This window comes from Cibotium barometz, chromosome 6, assembly GCF_041138505.1.
Source record: "Cibotium barometz isolate CiBa-2024 chromosome 6, ASM4113850v1, whole genome shotgun sequence".
Taxonomy (NCBI): Eukaryota; Viridiplantae; Streptophyta; class Polypodiopsida; order Cyatheales; family Cibotiaceae; genus Cibotium; species Cibotium barometz.
In genome coordinates this window covers 34840922-34857380 of record NC_141051.1, presented here as the reverse complement: position 1 = coordinate 34857380, position 16459 = coordinate 34840922, and the positions used below count along the sequence as shown (strand labels likewise).

At 46.2% G+C, this 16459-nt stretch overlaps 1 protein-coding gene across 2 annotated transcripts in view; it reads left to right on the top strand.

The window, feature by feature from the left end:
- The window catches only part of LOC147637675 (putative serine/threonine protein kinase IREH1), a 181013-nt gene that overhangs the window by 26502 nt on the left and 138052 nt on the right, over positions 1-16459 (top strand). For both annotated transcript variants that reach the window (XR_015266070.1, XM_086799504.1), the window contains exons 2-4: positions 10828-10907; positions 11008-11196; positions 11281-12369. Coding sequence is in view for 1 of the 2 variants with exons in the window: in XM_086799504.1 (XP_086655630.1) it covers positions 10828-10907; positions 11008-11196; positions 11281-12369 (1358 nt within the window). In the remaining variant the exon portion in view is untranslated. The remainder of the gene's footprint in view (positions 1-10827; positions 10908-11007; positions 11197-11280; positions 12370-16459) is intronic.

Below are 16459 nucleotides of genomic sequence, written 5' to 3'. Positions count from 1 at the left end.
GGCTTTGTGGTTCCGGATTCAGAGGGGGTTGGTTACAGGTTTCCAAAGGCCTTGAATGGTCTTCAGCAGGTTTCCAGGACTTGGCATCCCACCGTAATAGGTGTTGATCCTTGTGAGCAGTATGATGCCTCCTTGACTCGGAAGCAGAATGGTTCATTGATTTGGTTGATGCATACCAGATTGGATGGGAGCTTCCTGATGAGGCTGTTGAGCTCATGTTTGCAAAGGACTCTTTGGGAGGCAGGATTGCGTATCTTGTGGTCTCTGCAGCATGCGAAGGATCTTGAACTCTTTTACATAGGAGGAGGATTGATGGATGGAGTCAGACTCCACGGATGGAGTGACTCAGATTGGGGAGGAGAGCCAAATACGAGGACCTTGACATTAGGCTACAGTTTTTTCCTTGGCTCAGGAGCAGTAAGAGGCAGCCATCTATTGCCTTGTCAACGACAGAGGCAGAGTACCGGGCTGCTTGTGGTGCTGCTTACGAGGTGGTGAGGTTGTAGAGGTCACTTGGCAGGATTGGGTTTCCATTGGAGGAACCCACAGTCATCCAGAGGCATTTTGTTCGTGAAAAGATCGTTGTTGATGACATCTTGCTAGAGTTCTGTTCGACGGAGGACAGTACGGTGGACCTCTTCACGAAGTCTCTATCTCAGGCTTTGCTCCGGCGGCACTCTAGCTCCCTGGGGTTGGTTTCCCATCCAGGAGCTGAGAGGGGGTGTTAGCAGTCATCTCCTGTCTGTACATTTACACCAGGGCCTCTGTTGTGGGTGTGCCCGCCCGGATTAGGTGTTTTCTCATTTTTCCCCACTCTCCATATTTTTTCCCTATTTTTTACCAGATGTGGGAGGCTGTTTTTTGGCTCTTGGCTGATCCTTATGGTGGCCGACTAAGTTTGCTGCCCCCAGATAGTCTGCTGTAGCTGGCCGACTCGGTGCAGATGTTGGCCGACTAGACACGTGTGAGGGCCGACTCTCTGGGGCTGGCCGACTGGAGCTGGTGCTGGTCGTGGGCCTTCAACTTGCTGTCGGCTGTCCTACTGCTGGCCGATTGCACACGTGTTTATATGGCCCCATGCCCCCCCCCCTCCCCCACTTACTGTATCAGTTACTTGGGATTTTCTTGTGTATATAGAGCAGAGTTACACGCCTCTCTCTCTCCTTCTCCATTGCTGTGTTTTTCTGCAGTGCACTTGCTCTTGTGTTCTCAAATTTTGTCACCATCTCCGTTGCATATTCTGACAACTCCTTATAGAGTGCAATAGGGACTTGGCCGACTGCCTCTAGGGCTGGCCGACTGGCCGTGGACAAATAAATAGGAGTAAAATACAATAAAATCTAGATTGTTGGGTGTTGGACTCACACACACACACACACAAACCTGCACATTAGGGTTAGGTGCAGGGTAGAGAAGCTCATACAAAGAAATGAGAGAGAGAGAGAGAGAGAGAGAGAGAGAGAGAGAGAGAGAGAGAGAGAGAGCCAAAAGTGTGGTATCCACAAAATGACATAGTGATAATGAATCTCTATGTGCTTGGTACGTGCATGAAATACTGGATTTCGTGCCACGGCCATAGCACTCTAGCTATCAGTGAGAATGGTGGTGGGTGTCTGCTGACACTCACGAAGATCAGCCAATAGTCTCCTCAACCATACACAATCTACTGTAGCTGTAAAGACTGCCCTGTACTCAGCCTCACAAGTAGATGTAGCAACAGTGGGTTGCTTTTTACTCAACCAAGATATGCATGAGCTGCCAAGAAAAAAACAATTCCCACTGGTGGATTGCCTGGTATCATAATCACCAGCCCAATCTGAATCACTGTATGCATAAAGCTGCAAGCTGCCCCCCCCTGGGATAGAACAAACCAAGATCCAGGGTACCCTTAAGATATCGAAAAATGCGTTTGACTGCTTGCCAATGCTTTGTGCCTGTGCTGTGCATGAATTTTCTCAACAAAGACACCCCAAAAGATATGTCTTACACAAGTAAATGAGGCATCCCACTGCCTGGCTGTAAATGCCGGCCTCAAAAGGCTCTCCAATATCATGCATAGTAAGCCATACACCTGGTTCTACCGGAGTAGAAATGGGCTTACATTCATCCATGTGAAACCTTTTTAGCAAACTTTTTATGTACTTAGTTTGCTGCATAACAATGCCATCATCTGTATGCATAAACTGTATGCCGAGATAGTAGTGTAAAGGCCCCAAATCTGACATATCAAATTCAGCTTTCAAATCAGCTTTGAAATCTGAAATTTGTGCTTTGCTTGTACCTGTAACGAGCATGTCATCTACATACAAGATGACTATGAGAATATCGGCATCGGTTTTCTTGACATACAATGTGCTTTCAGCTGGACTATTCTCATAACCTTGGCTGGTTAGATGAGCATGTATCTTATCATACCAAGCTCTTGGAGCTTGCTTTAACCCATACAATGCTTTGTGCAACCTGCATACTTTATGTTCCTCACCAGGAACTACAAAACCAATGGGCTGATTTACATATACTTCCTCCTGTAAATCCCCATTTAAGAATGCAGTTTTGATATCCAATTGATGCACTTTCCATTCTTTATGGGCAGCCAATGCAATCACAGATCTTATTGTGGTCATTCTCGAAGTAGGAGCAAAAGTCTCTTCATAATCTATTCCCTTTTTCTGGGAGTAGCCTTTAGCCACAAGTCTTGCTTTGTACCTGTCAATAGTACCATTAGACTTTCTTTTGACTTTGTACACCCACTTTGTGCCAATTACATGCTTGCCTTTAGGCAATTCCACAAGATCCCATGTATTATTCTTCATGATAGAAGAAATTTCAGCTTGCATAGCTTGCAACCAATGCTCATTCTCATGTGCTTCTTCATAAGAAGAAGGCTCTTCTGAATCAAAGAGACCACCCATTGCGAATGTAGACTCCCCACGATGTACATTCAAAGCATGGCTGGAACTAGCCCTTGTTCTACCTGTGAGTGGAGCTGCAAGTTTGCTTTCTTGCAAAGTTTTCAGCAACCATCTTGGCACTGACTTGGCTGTGTCTATGGCTGTTTGCTCTTCCCTGACAAGATCTTCCACTTCTTCCATAGAAGGGGGCTGAATAGCTGGCTGGTCCACATGTTCTACATTTGGATTTTCTTGTGTAGGGGCTGGCTGATCTGAATCCCCCCTAATTGCAATGGGTAAAAGTCCATCAAACATGTCCTGTAAGCCTGTATCATTGCTTTTATACAAGCTGACCATGGGCTGTTCTGAATTTTCAGCAAATACCACATCTCTACTTACAAAAATCCTTCGTGTAGTTGGATTATAAAGACGGCATCCTTTGCTTTCATTGCTGTAGCCCACAAAAATGCATTTAATTGCTTTGTCATCAAGCTTTGTTCGGAGTTGTTCTGGCACATGTGCATATGCCAAACACCCAAATGTACGCATATAATCCACTGTTGGCTTTCGGCTATACCAAGCCTCAAATGGTGTTATGGTTTTCAAAGCTTTTGTTGGACACCTGTTCAACACATGAGTTGCACAAATTATAGCTTCCATCCAAAATTTGTGAGGCAACTTTTGTGCTTTCACCATGCATCTTGCCATTTCCATGAGAGATCTATTTTTCCTTTCAGCTACACCATTCTGCTGCGGTGTATAAGGCACAGTACATTGGTGTTTGATGCCCTTTTGAAGCATATAATCCTTGAATGCATTTGACATGTATTCTCCACCTCTATCTGAGCGGAGTGTTTGGACTTTACATGCACACATATTTTCAGCCATTGCTACAAAGTGTCGAAAGCATGTAAACACATCTGCTTTTGCTTTCAAAGGGTATGCCCAAGCAAACCTTGAGTAGTCATCAATGAATGTGACAAAGTAAAGATGCCCCCCTATGGATGGTGTCCGCATTGGACCACATACATCACTATGTATGAGCTGTAATTTACTTTCAGCTCTAACAGCTCCATCTTTGGGGAATGGTTTCCGTTGCATCTTTCCCAAAATACACCCCTCACATACATGTCTTGGCGGAGACTCAAGAGGCGGCATATTATCAACCATATGATGCTTCTGCAAAAGCATCAAACTCTGAAAATTTACATGCCCAAAACGAGCATGCCATAGCTCTGCATCATGCATAGCAGGAGTGTGGGCAGCCACTGTATTTGCATCATAAGTGCGCTTGTCATAGCTGTCCAGCTTATACAAGCCTTTGTATCGTGTTCCAGAAGTGACTATTTCATAACCCTTTGATGGGTCTTTTACCAAACACTTCCCATCTTCAAATTCAACCTTTAAACCTTGGTCGTTTATGGCTGAGACGGAGAGCAGATTTTTCTTTATTCCTGGAACATACAATACATTTTTTATACATATATTGGCACCATTGGCTGCAATAAGTATGACATTACCAATTCCCTTTACTGGATATGTGGTATGATCTGCACATGATACAGTGCGGCCATTTGAAGCATAAACCAAGTGCTGAAATACATCTTTGCATGAAGTGATGTGGCTCGAAGCACCACTACCAAAATACCATGATGCATTCTGTCTGTCAGATGCAATGCAAGACATATCAGTGTCTGAAGCACTTGGTGTGTCACTAGTGCATGTGACCAAAAAAGTGTACTCTTCCTGGATTGCATTAGCTGATTGCTGTGCTTTGTCATCCGAAGAGTTTGCTACTGCATTGCCTGCTTCTTTCTTTTTCTCTTTTGCAATCCTTTTCCTACATTCACTGATGTAGTGTCCAGGCTTATGGCAGTAGTGACATTTGCCCTTCTTTTTGGGCTTGTTTGCATCCCCTTTGTTAGACTTTTCACCACTAGAAGAGGGCTGTCCATGACCAGCCTTGCTAGACTGTTATCCCCCATGCCTAAAGCTCTTTGCTTTACCCTTATCCTTGGCTGTAAATGCCTTTTCTCCACCACGGTTGCTCGATATGTTTGCTCTTGTTTGCTCTTCCTGCAAGAGTAAACCCACGAGCTCTTCAAAAGTGACGGGATCACCACCTCCTCTCATCGAGAGGTTGAGAGAGGTGTGAAAGCCCAAGTAGGAAGGCGGTAAAGAATGAAGAGTGTTGGTGACCATCTGTCTGTCTGGGATAACCTCATCAATGTTGAGCAATTGTTCCTGCAAATCTTTCACTTTGGTGAGATGATCTGCCATAGAGTCACCCTCATCCATAGAAAGAAGATCCAATTGCCTCTTCAAGTAGGCAACTCTTGCCTCGTTGCGTACCTGATACATTGCTTCCAATGTGTCCCATGCAAGCTTCGATGTCTTGCATGAACGAATGTGCGGAATAATAGTCCTTTTCACTGAAAGGGCTATCAATGACATGACCTGTGCATCTCTCGAGTCCCATCTCTTCTGCTCTTGTGTGGGAGCAGGATCTACATCAGGAGCTCTTTGAGCACCTCCGCTTTGAGGCGTGGCTGGCTGAATGGTATGTGGGCGTGTGTCATCACCACACACGATGCCCCAAAGCCCTTTGGCTACCAGCAAATTACGGATCATAAAACTCCAGAGGGAGTAGTTAGATCCATCCAGCTTGTCCTCCTGGGTGAGCACACCAAATACATCTGTAGCATTCTGTGCCATGTCAACAAAGTATAACTGCAAGCAAACCAAGCACCAATGTGCACTGCCAGGCAACCAAATGTCCTGTGCAAATGTATGCCTGCAAACCAAAGCAAGTGTAAACCTGCACCAAATTGTCCAATTACACTCAATGTGTATACATACGCGACAAATCGCAGCTGTAATGCCCAATTACATGCTCCAATTAGAAAATCCCCAATTTTTATGCACTCCAATCGCTTCAAAGTGCATCTAATTGGCCAATTTTCACAAAAGCCCCAAATTTCTGCAAGTGAAAGAGGTTCAATTTGCCAATTTTGACCTCAATTTTGAAAACCCCCAAATTTTTGCAAATGAGAGAGGTTCAATTTGCTGATTTTGACCTCAATTTCGAAAACCCCCAAATTGCAGGCAAAGCAAAATGCCCAATTTTTTTTAATTTGTCCTGAAATTGAGAAATCCCCCAATTTGCCTGAATCCACCACCTGCAATCTTTCAAATCTTCCTTGGTTTTTTTTTTGTTTTTTTTTTTGTTTGCTGAAACAAAGGTACCTGGGCAGCCGGGAAGAGACCTTGTTGAAGGGAGTCGTTGCAGGTGAAGGCGTTGGAGGGAGTGGTGTTGTAGGGAGTCGTTGTAGAGGATGGATGGCAAGACGGAGGCGTGCAGAGCTGCAGATGTCGTGAGATCTGCAGAGCTGCAGACGGGTGCACACAGGTCACGAGGTGTGCAGAGGACAGCAAGGCGGAGGCGTGCTCTGGGCGGTGGCGAACCAGCAGAGGACGTTGTGCAGCTGTCGGGTCCCAGCGGCGGCGGCGGCAAGTGCCGGGCGAGCAGCAGGCGGAAGCAGCTGGAGTCGACTTGTCGAGCAGGCGTGAGCCGGTAGGCGCTTCAGATGTAGGCTCCCGACACTGGTGTCGGGCGAACATGTCAGAAACGGAAGCCGCTTTAGTCGCTGGCGGGAGCGAGCCGGAACGGAACGGCAGCGGGCGACTGGACCGGAACCGATGGGCGACGCCGTGGAAACGGAACAGAACGGCGAGGGCGGGTGGTCGGCCGGAACTAAACGGCGATGGCGGGTGGGTCGGGACGGCCCGTCTGTGAGCGGCCGGACACGAGCGACAGGTTGAGACGACTGGCCGGCGGCTGCTGCGACGTAGCGGAGGGGCGCTTGGGCGGCGACAGAAGCAGGCGCCGGCTAGAGGTGGAAGAACCGCCCACGAGTTGGGCGGTGGTGGTGGGCTCCCCACTAGTGCCGCCCGACTCTGGTGGCTGGACGGAGGAGCGTCGACGGAACCGGCGGACGGAAACCACGGACGGACGGTGACGGAAATTCACAGTCGACGGAAAAACACAGCGTCGACGGAATTTTGCAGTTTTTTTTTTTTGGGTGCAGATTCTGCACAGCCACCACTCCAAGGCCAGCTCCGAGCTCTGATACCAAATGTTGGGTGTTGGACTCACACACTCACACACACAAACCTGCACATTAGGGTTAGGTGCAGGGTAGAGAAGCTCACACAAAGAAATGAGAGAGAGAGAGAGAGAGAGAGAGAGAGAGAGAGAGAGAGAGAGAGAGCCAAAAGTGTGGTATCCACAAAATGCAAGTCAACCCTTGCATGTGTGCCACATCCATATAATATAGAAGTACAAAATATTATATGTTAGAGTGTCCTTTCACACTTGATGTCCAAGGGGAAAAACCACATGGGAAAAAGTGCCCTTGGTTAAGCCTTGTTCACACATAGCACTACCATAAGTGAGCATATGCCTACACAGATAAATGGTAAAGCCCCAAAACACAGAGATGCACAAATTCTAACAGCTCTCTGGGACCTTTCATGGAGATTATCATCTGAGATGGATGGGAGTTTTTTCGAGGATAGGCATACCTCTGCAGGTCATTGCTCTTCTGGGCCAGGAGGCTACAAATTGCATCATCTATTCTATCATGCCTAGAGGGAGATTGAGGAGATGTAGCATGGAGGGCATCAACCTAGATACCAGGCTAAGTCCAGTGAGGATTGTTGGTTGTTCGGGGAAGCATTGGTTCATTGATACTGTAACGCGTGGAAGCTCTGGGTAGTCTTCTTTCAGCCCTAAACACTCTTGAAAACCTTCTGATGCAAAACGCACCATCTGATGCAAAAACGCAGGTAGAGAGAGAGTAGAGAGAGAGAGTGAGAAGTGCTGGAATTTCAGTATATCTATTGTACAAAAAGGGTACATGTCTTTGCAGCCCTTGGCTGCCCTCTTGAAAAGGTGATAACTCACCCAAAACTTGCCCTAGACTAGGATCCTAATGACTCTCATCCCTAGTGGGTGGAATAATTGAAACCATGAGCACTTGTCCCTTTTTATATGGGTCTTGGACCATGGAGGAGCTGGCCAACTGCTGGTCGGCCAGTTCAGAATTCTTTTAGTGCCCTTTTTAGCCAATCCGACCAGCTCTGCTCCTGGCTCCTGATGCGCATGCTGCTGCCCGACTGGACTCCAGTTCACACCCTCATGTGCCTGCAGCCGACTGAGACTTTCACCATCTTATGATGCGTTTTCAGCCGCCTGGTTCTGTGAGCATCCTTTTGGTCCTTCTAATTCCTTGCTCCAAGTCCTGCTCCAGTTTACACTGCCATCAGTGCTCTGTGCTCTGTCATCTTGGTTCTTGTACTGGTTCATGGTCTTTATCTGTTTGCCTCTTCTGGATCTAGCCCTAGAAATGTCCATGGCATCTGTGATGCACATGACATCCCCCTCTGCTAAACTTGATGACGGGAATCCAACCTGCTCTTGGATGACTGTCATCATCCCAATCTTGTCCTGAAGTCCCTCTGTCATCTTCCATCCCTGGCAAACCTTTTTCTCTGAAAATCCGATCTGTTCTCCAAACCACTCTGTCTCTGATGAAGATCTATGCATCTGGTTCCTCTAGTCCACAATCCATTCCTGCCCTGACTCTGAACACCGTCTTGGTCTTCTTTCCTGGAACTGAGTCTGGCACTCTCACATCACCCTTGGAGGATCAACCTCCCTTGGGACCGTTACCTGAGAACCTATCTGGCTCACGGAACTGCCATCCCCATCTGGCACTGTGGAACACCACCAACAAACCTCCTGGGAGTTCTTCCCGATCTGTGTTCCCGCCTTGGGCTTCGAATCCGTGTACTTTCCTGTACCTTGGACCTGTACACCATCATATGGGACTGAATCAGTGTTTAGCTTTGCTGAGCCTGATGCTCTGATACCAATGTAACGCGCGGAAGCTCTGGGTAGTCTTCTTTCAGCCCTAAACACTCTTGAAAACCTTCTGATGCAAAACGCACCATCTGATGCAAAAACGCAGGTAGAGAGAGAGTAGAGAGAGAGAGTGAGAAGTGCTGGAATTTCAGTATATCTATTGTACAAAAAGGGTACATGTCTTTGCAGCCCTTGGCTGCCCTCTTGAAAAGGTGATAACACACCCAAAACTTGCCCTAGACTAGGATCCTAATGACTCTCATCCCTAGTGGGTGGAATAATTGAAACCATGAGCACTTGTCCCTTTTTATATGGGTCTTGGACCATGGAGGAGCTGGCCGACTGCTGGTCGGCCAGTTCAGAATTCTTTTAGTGCCCTTTTTAGCCAATCCGACCAGCTCTGCTCCTGGCTCCTGATGCGCATGCTGCTGCCCGACTGGACTCCAGTTCACACCCTCATGTGCCTGCAGCCGACTGAGACTTTCACCATCTTATGATGCGTTTTCAGCCGCCTGGTTCTGTGAGCATCCTTTTGGTCCTTCTAATTCCTTGCTCCAAGTCCTGCTCCAGTTTACACTGCCATCAATGCTCTGTGCTCTGTCATCTTGGTTCTTCTACTGGTTCATGGTCTTTATCTGTTTGCCTCTTCTGGATCTAGCCCTAGAAATGTCCATGGCATCTGTGATGCACATGACAGATACTTCTCCTCAGATAGTGACTCATGGCTCTTGGTGTTTGTGGTTGTATGGTGGCAATCCTATCAAATATCTTAAGTGGGATCCATCACTCGAGAGATGCATAGGATCCCTACTCTGAGGCCTCATTGTTGGGAGAGTTATGACATCTCTCTAGTGATACAGTGCAAATATTGGCATAGGCTTTGGCATTCATACAGAAGGAGCCAGATCTCTCATTTCTTTTGGTTATTTTTACATGGTGGTCTCCCCACCAATTAGTGGAGATCGGTTTTCGGTGTAGCACCTACCTTCCCGAGATGTGCGGCAGATTCTGAGACTGTACAACATTGTTTATGGGGATGCAGCACTGCACAACGAATTTGGGGTTCTATAGCCCAACTTATGGACAAATTGCGTAGGCGCGCCATGCATGTTACTTGGCTTTCCCAGTCTGGTCTGCAGCTTTTCTAAGAGGGCACTGATACAAGACACTGCCATTTCATTTGTAGAGGTATTGCCTAGCATGGTTTGTTGCAGGATGTCCCTCACTCACACTATACACCCCTTAGATAGAGGATTGACACTAGTTGGGAGATTGTTGCCAGTATTACAACATGGCAGATTTGGAGAGCTAGATGCACAGAGGCTATTGAGGGTGTCCAGATTTTTGCATCTAAGTGCATTAGCACTATATGTAGTGATATCATCCATACTCTCATGGCTACTTGGGCTCGTATTTAGGGGTCCTCTTGTTCTGTGTAGGCAAAGCGCGTTGTATATGCGGGAGTGGGACCATGGCATTTTCTTTTCCTCTAGTTCCACAGGTCTTTCATGGCACCGTGATGCTCCTCAATGGTTGAGATCACCTTACATATTGGGGTGATTATATTCTATTCCGGCTTATAACCGTGATCTTTGTATGCTTTTTTCATACTTCATAGAAGTCTCTTTCTTGAAAAAAAATTTAAAATAGTGGTGACACCCTATTTGATCTAGTCCTGCATATGGCCAGCACAGAAATGGATCCATAGACTGGTAAACCTTGGCTTGCATAACCTGAAGGACTGCTTATTTGGGCGTTTGTAGCTCTTAGGGTAGACCAAGTGACCTATAGTAGTCACAAATTTTGGCTTATTATAGCATGAGGGGCTGCTTATCTGAGCATCTAAAGTAGCAGGTTGGCCAATATAACCAAGCTTAAGTTCCTATCATGCAGCTTTGAGTAGTGATTTGAGATTGTCATTTGTACCTTTTTTTTTGCAGAGAGTAAAGATTGACAAGAAATTACCTGTAATTTTTTAATGCTCCTAACGTTGTGCCTTTTTCTGTGAAGATCGCCTTGTTGAGAAGAAGATATCATTTCATCTTGCAGCTTACCCGGAAAGTAATTGCAGCGATAGCTTAGATGCCGAGGTGAAATACATAGCTGTGATAACTTCAGAACATGTCAAAAATGGCCAATTAGTGTGGCTCTAGTCTGAATTTGTTGACTTAGACTTCATCACTTGTGCAGGGGTTACCTAAACAACTTGATGTGGTAGATGATACTGAATCAACCAGAATCCAGTCTATACCATGTTTTAGAGAAGCATCTATGGGAGAGAAGCGTTCCAAGGATGTTAAAAGTTTTTCACACGAGCTTGGGTTAAAGGGAGTTCATTCTCAGGGTATACCCCGCCCACACAGTGACTCTAATTTGGAGGTAAATGATAATTATTCATCTGGGTTAGAGCACAGAGGTTTAATTCCCAAGTTATGAAAACACAAGTTTGTTCGTTTCGTGCAGGACTTGTTGGAAGCTTTGCAGGTAAGGTTCAACACAGCAAAAGAAGAGGCTGACATGGACCTTGCAGTCTTTGCTGCAGATCTTCTTGAGATTCTGGATACTTCCAATGATTTGTTGGTTGGTTGGAAAGAAAAAATTGAAGATCTTTTGATTCTGGCTCGCCGTTGTGCCATTCTATCAGCGTACGATTTCCAAAAGCAGTGTGAGAGCATTGTACAAGAACTGGATGATAAGCGGCATGAGCTTCCTATGGGCTTTTTGAATCAGCTTCACACACGAATGCTTTTCATACTTACTCGCTGCACAAGATTACTGCAATTTCATAAAGAGACCAGACTTCAAGAGGAGGGATCTTTGGGAAAAATTCAGCAGTGCTTGAGGGGGGTTCCTTCCTTTGAGAGGGTATGGGTCGAAAAGAAAGGCAGTCTTTCATCTGACACCTATGAGGTTCCTCAAAATCTGGCGAGGGATTCTCTTAAGCAACAGTCACGCTCCTTTGACAGCATAAACTTCAAGTCAGAGAGTGGAGAAAATCAGACCTATGTTAACAGGAAAGATGTTCTATCTGAACCAGACTGCTTGGATCCTTTGAAACCAAGTTTTTCTTCAAGCCATGAGAGTCTTCTGTCTACCAGCAAGTCAGTGTCCAAAGGCACAGAAGAAAAAACCATCCTTGAGGAGCCAGATCAGTTCATATGCAGGATATGTGAGGAGGAAGTCCCCACAGTACACTTGGAAGCACACTCTACGCTATGTGCATTTGCAGATGCATGTGATGGAAATGGTTTAAGTTTAAATGAACGGCTAAGAAATATGGCTGATTTTTTGGAAAAATTGTCTGAACTTGGAGATAAGCCAGATGTTTTCAAATTACTAAAATGGAATCTTCATGATGGTTCTAACAATTCCTCACCAAAATTAAGTGATTTACACGGGAAAGTTGCAGATGCTAGATCTAATCATGGTGTGGCATCTTCTTCAGCTGGAAGTTTGACCCCTCGATCCTCCCTTACCACCCCAAGGACCAGTCAGCTTGACTTACTTTGGGCAGAACACAGCATGAACATTGAGTCAGAGGATGTCCAGCAGGTGAGTGGTTTTGATTGCTATTGTTACTGCTGGCTGTACCGATCATTGGAAAAACACAATTAGCACATATATTGAATGATTTATGAATGCTGAGACAGATTTTACTGATGCCACTAGGGTCTTACATAAATTCCTGGAATGGATAGACGTCTTGTTTTAGAGCCCTTCTGTGGACCAGTTAAGAGGAAGCCATCAACATGTTCATTTGATCCTGAATTTATTGTCTGCAATCATTTGAAAGGTGGAGGGTGATGCTTAATCGCTATTCTATGAGCTGATCTTGACATAGGGCTATAGCTGTCTATTGTACGAGTTGACCTTGAAATAGGAATACAGCTGTCTAGATCTGGCCAACTAGGTTAGTTGGCATTATCTGGCTGTCAATGACCAACCCCAGTCCACACCTATCACTGGTTGGTGTGTACAAAACCTGCCTGTACAGCCACCCTTCATGTCACATCTATCGTGTACAAAACCTGCCTGTACAGCCACCCTTCATGTCTTTCTGTCGGCTAACTGTATTGGCTGCTATAAACTTGCACAGCTCATCCTTGGGGAAGGCTGTCTATCTTCATCCCTTTCATCTGCTGCAGTTCCTAATATACTTTAAGATTTTCTTCATCTTATGGTGTGGAAAGGGCTAGAGGTTGATTCACAGCTATCTTTGGTCAGGGCCGAATAGTTCTTCTCATAACTCTAGTTGTATGGGAGACTGTCATATCACACAAGCATTTAGAATAGACAAGCAGTCCATTATAGAGGAATGACTCCATACGTGATGAGATGGGGTAACCCTTGGAGGCTAGTGGATATGCAGTTGTAGTAGTACTTTTAGGGCTGTGAATGTATCGATAGAGTAAAATGAGTAGTGTATGTGTTGCACAACATAATCACACACACTAGCAACTACGCTAATCTCGTATTATGTAAAAAAAACATTTGTACAACTAATGTAACCCAAGTGTACAAATGTTTATACGAAAGCCGATCATTTATATAGAGATAACCCAAGTTTTCTGAATCTGCTGAATCTGATATGAGCAAGACTTGCTTCTGTAGACTTCACTGATGTATCTGTCAAAGCTTATGCAGCCATGGGGAAAAAATTGTCCTGTGGCACTAAGCTTGGGCAGCTAGCTAGGAAGAGGTCGCATCACCGCCTGGAAGGAGAGGACAACGTGGTCCACAGCCATCGGCTAGAGTCCAACGCCATTGCCATCGCCATTGCCATCGCAAACCAGGAAGGGTTGTTTTTCGAAACCTGCTCAAGAAGAAGAATTGCTTGCATGGAGATTAAAACGGGATTTGAGTCGGCTGTCCACTGTCGATTGGCTCTATGGCTTCTGTCCACTGTCGATTGGCTCTATGGCTTCTGCCGCAGCCAATCTTTCGTCACCCCCACAGGCCGGGAGAATCATTAATTTTTCACAAGACGAGCTCACCTCTCTTCAGCACGACATTGACATTGAGGTCCAGACCACCCTTGTTGCAAGGGTTTATGGCTCCCACCCCTCTCATTTGCAGGCCCGTGAATGGCTTCTAGAATACCCATTTGCTTGGTCGAGGCTTCTTCTAGGTGGATTTTCATTCTTTAGAAGCTACCTCTCAGGTTTTGGCTGGCAGCTCCTTCCCTCTTGGCTCTAGGAAGATTTTCTTTTTTTAGTACCAGGTGGGCTTTGATGCAGTGGCGGAGGATTAGCATCTTACCCCGGTCTCACTGCGGTTCCCTACTCTTCCTCGGTCTTATTGGAATTTTTTAGCTTCCATAGGGGCATCCTTTGGCCAGGTTGTAGAGGTACAAGCCCTTCTGGGCTCTCCCGCCTCAGCTTCCGCGACTGTTACTGCCACCTCTGATGGTGTATCTCGGGTCCTTGTGCTTGTTCTTGATCCATCAATTACTGATGACCATATTATGCTTTAGAGACCTGACGGCTCTCGTTTCCACCAGAGGATGGAGATTGCGAGTAGACTTGACCAGTGCCAGATTTGTCGCCACATTGCTAGAGATTGTCCCAGATCGAGGGGCCATGCTAGGAGGCGGCGTGGTCCTACCCATCAGGTGCCTTTTGTAGTTGCCTAGACTCTAGTTGTTCCTATACCACAACAGACCACACAGCGTTGGGTTCTGGTAAGAGATGGTAGGTGCCCTTGGACCCCCGTACCTGCCCCTTCACCCGCACCCATATTGGATTACACCAACCCTTATGCAGCTCTTGCCTCACAGGATGTTGATCCTTCTTTGGAGGATGAGGCTCTATAGGCACAGGATTTGGATTCCTCACAGGAGGATGCTGCATTACAGTTATTGGATGATTGCATCCATGAGGATGACGCAGTCGCATTGTCATGGTACCTCTCCAGTTTTGAGAACCAGCCTTGGCTTTTCCCCGGAGTGGGAACGAGAGATAACATTTACATCGTCAGATTTTTCCTCCGTTCCTATGCGAGACGTACTTCCGTCTCTAACGGGGGTCCTTCGTTGACCACGAGATCTGGTCGTTTCTACTTTGAGTCCTTTTGAGGATTGTCTCATGGAATATTCAGGGTCTTGGGGGCTTTTTTCCGTGTCGGCGGAAACAAATTGTCAAAACTCAGCTTCATTGTGCAGTTACAGGTGGACCTATGGATGTATTGCTCTTGCAAGAGCATAAAGTGGATGCTAGCCAGTGTGGGAGATTAGGCAAGCTTCTCTCGGGACACACCTTTTGGTCACCGGCTATTGGTACCAAAGGTGGTGTCTGTATTTCTGTTTCAGCTTTGATCTTGCCTTGCATCATTAGACATAGTGTCATTTTGCCTGCGAGAGCGCAGTGGATCCTTCTTATGTAGGGTACTAGAGGCATTGGTATTCTCAACCTCTATGCTCCTAACCATAGAGGTGAGAGAATTGTCTTCTTTTGGAAATCTCTCACTACGTTGATGCCTCTTGTTGCAGACCATTGGATTATTGGTGGAGATTTTAGCATGAGGGCTTGGTGCATCCTCTTGAAAGAGCGTCTTGGGAGAGGTTTATACTCTCAATTCATGGCAGAGATTGTTGGCATGAGGATGACATTTCGAGGAGACAATCCACTCTTCTTTATTCATGGTCTAACTGGAGAAGGGATGCAGGATGTATTTATGCACGGTTAGACAGATTTTATGTGGATGATTGGGTGCTCGACAGAGGGGGGCATACTTTTATTGCTGCAGGCACCTCTAAATTGGATCATTGCCCAGTGGTTTTATGTAGTAGAGATCCGAGTCGCCATGGATCAGCACCCCATGTACGTATCCCTTATCATTTGTTTTCAGATGCAAAGCTATCACGTCATATGCTTGATTCTTGGAGATCTCATGATTTCTCGCAGGCCTCGCAGAGCCTGGCCTTGTAGTAGGATTTAATGCCTAATCAAACTAAATGACAACGTAAGTGGAGAAGCACAGCGCATTGGAGGGTACTCACAGCAATGGCGAAAGAACTCTTGATATTGCATACGAATGATTTCCAACTCCACTACAAGCCCTTTTTATACAACTTTAAGGCACCTTCACCCATATGTATATGGGATAACTCACACACGCACAACCATGATTACAACTCATATATCTGGGCAAGCCGCCGAGCAGCGTGAAGTTTCCTGATGACGCCAGCGTGAAGTTTACCAGTGCCAAGCCTAAAGGACGCCGAGCCTCAAGGTTGCCAAACAGGTGACGAAGGCGATGGTGTGAAGGTGCGGATTAGCGATGCCAAGCCTCACTCCAGCACGGTGAGTTGAAGGTGGCACGGTGAATTGATACTCAACTTGACGGAAGCATTGCATCTTGCATGTTGCCACCCACACCATTCAAATCCACGTTGCCGCCCCGCACCACCGACTAGCACCCCAACACATAGCGCCCACTTTTCACGTCACGACTGAGTAACTGATGCCAGTAGTTGCCGCTCTCACCACAGCAAGAAATGGTGACGTGAGAGTCAAGAAGACAAGGGCTGGCCCATACATGAGACAACCAGCAAGAGGGTATTCGCTACTAGATGGAGCGAGGCTTCCATTTGTAATAATGTTTAGAAACACAAATAAGCCGAACTGAGTGTAGTAGAGGAATG